The sequence below is a fragment of the Charadrius vociferus genome, unplaced genomic scaffold (assembly GCF_000708025.1).
Source record: "Charadrius vociferus isolate BGI_N301 unplaced genomic scaffold, ASM70802v2 scaffold472, whole genome shotgun sequence".
Taxonomy (NCBI): Eukaryota; Metazoa; Chordata; class Aves; order Charadriiformes; family Charadriidae; genus Charadrius; species Charadrius vociferus.
Genome location: NW_009647735.1, coordinates 420,693 through 426,390, shown reverse-complemented (window position 1 = coordinate 426,390; position 5,698 = coordinate 420,693). Strand labels below are relative to the sequence as shown.

The 5,698-nt window shown below is 43.5% G+C and overlaps 1 protein-coding gene across 1 annotated transcript in view; it reads left to right on the top strand.

Annotated features, from left to right (window-relative positions):
- Positions 1-1,160: 1,160 nt before the first annotated feature.
- ITM2A (integral membrane protein 2A) overlaps positions 1,161-5,698 on the top strand; it is a 15,923-nt gene continuing 11,385 nt past the window's right edge. Inside the window, exon 1 of the mRNA XM_009881769.1 lies at positions 1,161-1,382. Within this exon, the coding sequence (XP_009880071.1) occupies positions 1,161-1,382 (222 nt within the window). The remainder of the gene's footprint in view (positions 1,383-5,698) is intronic.

Here is a 5,698-nt window from a genome sequence, read left to right as displayed (position 1 = left end):
GGTCATACAATTAAATATGTTGTTCTTTAAAGTCCTTGGAAATTAGTTACATTGTTATGATATCTAAAATATATACTTGCTTTTATTTAGATAGAAAACTGACAGAAAGTAGGGAGTTATTTGCAGGAAAGCCGCCTCTATAATTTTAGTATAGCTTTTTTACTAACTAGATACTATGGGTTCCAATCCTGATATACCTCTTCATGATTAACAAAACTCTGCTAAAGCCCTGGAAAGATTCGCCTGTGATTTTTAACCCCAGCTCCAAAACTGTCCATAGCCTCGTACCGCTGTGCTCAGACTGGGCGCCTGGTTACATCATCCCGTAAAGAAGAACACTCTCCAGCTGGAATGCTTTCTAGCTATAAATCCTTTATTACTGTCATATTAACAGCTACAGCTACTCTACATGCAAGCGGTGTGCATGCAATGCAAAATAATCAGACCAAACCAGAGCTCTTGTTTCCTTGGCTTCTTTTAGAACTGCGTCTTCACTAGAGGCCTTAATTGATGTTAAACTGACGATGTGCCGACACAGCGATCATTTACGTAGTTCAGGAGTGCCGTCTCTGTGGGTGCTATTTCCATCATGCCAGAACAGAGCTGCCCCTGTGCGCACGGCCATATCGACACGCTGCAAAGTAAAACCCCACGTAACGAGTCAAACAAGCTACACCAGTCGATGCACAGTTTTGACAGCACATCAGGGCTCTCTGCCAACACATCTCTGTTGGTCTGGGAACATCTTCCCACAGCCGCAGTGTACACACAGCTCTGGCTCAGCTGCGTTTGCAGGCAAGCACACGCCGAGTTCAGCACATTTTGGGACAGCGTAGCCAAACAAGATGGACCCGTGTCCACGCTCATCATTAAACTAAGTTCTAACAATGACTGTGGTCACAAGCGCGGTCAACAGCGGGTTGTCCTGCTGCTGTTGCCAAGAGGCTGGCCATTGCAGCCATGCCGCCGAGTCCGGCTGCAGTCGTGGGCTCTGGGGCGGCTGCGCGGCATCCCGGCCGGCTGGCTGAGACACCACGCCGCAGCTCTTACCGGCTAATCGAGACTAGGACACAGAGAAAACGCCAAGGATGGAGGGGTGGGGTTAACCCCAGCCCTTTCCCGTGTTGGGTGTCTAACAAGTGCCAGCCCCTGATGAGCCCATGGCTCTCGCTCAGCCTGGGGGCCGTCGCCTGCAGCCACGCCAGGCAGGGGGACAGGCAGCAGGGTGGGTGCCGCCGGGCAGGGGGGCGAGCGGAGCATCAGCCAACCCACCCTGCCAGAGCGGGAACCGCCACGGCATGACATCCACCAGGGTGGCTTTGGGGGGAAGTGTGCCCGGAAGGGACGAGGGGGAACCGGAGACGACACCCCTCAATGCCAAGGTAAACATTAACCTCTGACCAAAAATGTGGTCAGTTCAGTTGGAGATAGATTGAGCTTTGAGTGTTTATTGGTTTTCCTCTAATAGTAGTATTTAGCAATGCTTTTTTAGAGCTGCCAAGGCTCTGGGTTCCTAATACATCTCTGGTGTAATGCTGCTTGCCTCACTGCAGTTACACCGGAGATGAATTTGGCCCTTTAATTGTTTGGGGTTGCTGATTACTCTGGGCGTGCTGCTTGCTCGGCAGATTTTCTGGAGGACTGGAATTTCTTGTGGAATTCTGTTGTGTGAGGCAATGGCTGTGTGGGCAGCGAGTCCTCTTCACCCTCGGTCTGAGCACAGCTATTAGAGGATGTGCCTTTGACTTTGTTGCTGAATCGGTAATCACCTCTTCGTCTCTGCCTCCTTCAGGCTCACTTTTCTGCTCATCACTTCCAGTTTGTGACTACAGAAAAAAAGGACTCATGACTTTCCCCTGAATGTAAATAGGCTATTTTCCATTTAACTGATATTCCTGTTAATAGTATTTTGTAACAAGGCAATCAGTAGAAGTGAGTAATGTATGTTTTTTTGTTGTTTTTTTTTTTTGCCACAGATACTAATCTAATACTGATCTAATACTGCTGGAGTGAAGAAAAGCACACCAGGCAGTGAGGGAAGCCAGTGGCACAAAGACAGCATTTGCTGTCCAGAAACAGAGATCCTCAGTCAAGGGCCCAAATTCTCAACCCAGTGGGAAAAACTTTCCTTTACAAACATTTATACTGGCAGCTCTCAACATGACAGTTTCGTAGTCTGAAATACAGACAGAGTCGTTATCAACAGCCTCACAAACAAGAGTGAAGTAGAAACGCAAAAGAGATCTGAGGGTCACTGATCAGAGAAGGAACGGAGACAGTGAATATCAGAGCTAGAGAGCGAGAGAAAGCGGGCTGAGGAGGTGGAGGAGGAGGAATTCTTAGCAAGAGAATTCGAAAAGGACTGGGGCAAAAAGTAGAACTTCAGACATCTGGGTAAACACAAAACGTCAAACTTGGAGAAGGTCTCCTTTCGTAAAAGAGAAAGTTTGCAGTTTCTCTTTCATTTTAACAGTCCAGATGTACTTATTGTTCACATTTTGTTGTCCTTCTTTCAGTAACTATGCTACTCATAAAAAAATTCAATAGATAGATATAGTGTATATTTAAAACTATTATTAATTACATGTATTAATTATTGTTTCTTTATGTGGGCTACCTTGATTCTGGGCTGGGACTCAACTGTGCAATGCTCTGTGTGTGTATGATGCTCTGTGTAGGGGACAGCCCTTGTACCCGTGAACCTGTGCGATGGCCAGTGACAGTGTGAAGCTCACCCTAAGTGAATATGCACTTCAGTACTCAACTACATACACGGATTCAGGTCTAACAAAAAAAACTTAAACACATGCTGAACACTAAGGTGTGAGTGACCGTTGAAATGTAAAACGAGCACTTACATGTCTTGCCAGACTGCAGCCCTCTTGATCAACGCTTTGTTTGAACTAGAACAATACACACAACTGACAGTTACGCACATTGTAGTCGTCTGCTTCTAAGTCTGAGAATACAAACTGGGGCAAATACAGTATGATCTTATTCCCAAAAGGTAAGGAAGTATTCTTCTGGCATACATGAGAAGCAGATAGAATAAACATGAATGTAGTTTGTGGGTTTTTTAAAAGTACATTACAATAGTTAAAAAATTGCTACGTGGTAAAAATTAGTTCTAGTGCTATACAGAATTGCTCAAAAAGACGGTTCAAGTGGCATTATCTACTGAATCAGTGGTTGGTCCAATAAAAGATACTACCTCACCTTTCAAACCTTGTTCTTTAATATTCTTAGACTGTCTGAGCTACTTACATCATCACCACCACCACTAAAAAGGGAGGTGTCAGTGTTTAATGTCACTTTTAAGAAATACAGTTCGCTTCTCTCTGTGAGTAAGCTTAAAGGTAACAGAATCATAGCCCCTACAGCACACCAGTTCACCCTTCTTCCTGGCCAAATTCCTTCAGTCTCTAAGACAATCTACTCTGTATATTTGTTAAATTTTTAAGTAGTGTTCCTTTAACATTACAAACACCAGAAGGATTAAAAGGATAATTAAGGATAAGGAGATAATCTCTTGCCTTTCAAGGTGATAAAGATGATCTCAGAATAAATACCAGTAAACTAAACCCAGGGTATTTTAGAAGAAAAATCAGCAGTATTATGGAATTCAAAAGAGTAAGTGATATTACTTATTTAGATATCTTGGGATTTCCAGGCCTAAATTGCAGCCAACATATGGCAAGTCTGAACGAAAACTGGGCCAGTATGAGGATGCTGATGCAACAGCATTTTACAGGTGAAGTGGTGGAGTCACCCATGGAGATGTCTAATATTTATTCAGTTGAACAGCCCGATGATTTCAGGATGGCAAAACCCCAGCAATTTTCTTATGTCTACACATCCCAGGCTGGAATTTGTCTTCCCAGACCTGGTACTTCAGATTGCAACTGCTCTATAAAATACGGCCAGACTGTTGTAGGGGGAGCTTTATTGGAAGGAGCCATTACTGACTGAATTGACAATTATTATCTGGTGTGTAAGAATCACAGAATCACAGAATTTTCAGAGTTGGAAGGGACCTCTAGAGCTCACCTAGTCCAACTCCCCTGCTAAAGCAGGATTGCCCAGAGCACATTACTCAGGACTGCATCCAGGCGGGCTTTGAAAATCTCCAGAGAAGGAGACTCCAGAGCCTCCCTGGGCAGCCCGTGCCACTGCTCTGTCACCCCAACTGTAAAGAAGTTTTTCCGTGTGTAAGGATAGGAAAATTTTCAGATGATGATGGAATTACTTTCTCCTGGACGCTGCACATTTTAAATTAGTTTTGAACATATTAAGATAAATGATGCTACCAATAGAAATGCAACAAAAAAATTTACTACAAATCTTACGAGAGTTCCAGTTTTGCAAATTCAGCGAGTGCAGACAAATGTAAAAAAACCTTGTGATTTTTAATTTTTATCAGAGCACAGTATCTCAAGGTGTGTCCATCCCTTGCAACAGATCATAGAACAGACACAGTGAGCAAGCCGGGATGTACAGACACTAGTCTTGATAAATAGCAAAGGTCTAGTTTCAGTTTTATTTGTGTTCTTTTTCAAGCAAAGGTGGCAAGTAACTGGAAGATAAAGTAGATTTGTTTAAACATGAAGTAATTATACTGATTAAGATACTGAAAATTATTTGTATAATTTTTAAACTGCCAGGATTTAGAGTACAGATATTGCATTGGCCATACAGGAAACTTACTTGATCTGTTTTTAAATCTGTGTTTCAGGGACTTTGATGAGAGTATGGCTTAACTTATTGGTAACACACTAAAACTAGGAAGTATAAAAACTAATTATTTGCTGGTTTCTTAGTAAAATGAGGTAAAAGTGTTTTCTGTTACTAGACAAAGTCAGATTAAATAGACATAAAAGACTTTGGTCTTCCCTGACTGTAGTCAAAGTAAAAATTATTAACATGAAAGGCAGTAATATCAAATCTATGATCTTGAAAGGAAATAATAGTGGTATTGCATCTGTAGAATAACAGGAACATGCTTTGAATGCTGGAATACACACTGCATTTTGTTTACACTTAGAAGAATGAATTACTGCAATATTTGCATAGTGTTCAGTTCTGTTTAATTACAGCTGTCTGCGAGGAAGAGTTCAGTGGTGTAGACACCAGATTCAAAACAGATTTCTTTCTAGAGCTGTAAAGTCAAATTCCAGTGAGACGGACACAGACTTTCATCCATATGAAGGAGAAGATTGTTTCAGACAGTCTAATACATGACGCCTTTTCGTCTTCCTCCCCTTTGGAGACATTAAAGGAATGGTGATGCCTCGTCTTGTCTCCTTGGCTGTTGAAGATCCCTTAGGCCGTAGTTCACAAGAGAAGGGAGGCAGCTTCACTAGGAACATCCTCACCCCCGCCATACTGAACGTGGCCCAGAGACACCTCCTTTTCACCAGTGACACGCTCCTGGTGTGAAATACAGAATATTAGATGTACGTATGATCGCCTGCACAAACGGTGCACAAAGCAAAAAAAGAGATAGAACACCTGATGAGAAGACAGACTCGAGAAGCGTGCAACGAAGCGCGAGCCGCCGCGAGCCGCTGCCCACCCACGGCCTCGGCCTCCACCCACAGCCTCCCCCTCCCTCCGGGCTGGTTTGAGGACACAGGTCTTTTGAGGCAGGAGTTTGCTGCCTGCCCTTGCCTGTGCAGCTCCCAGGGCAGCCACACAGCCG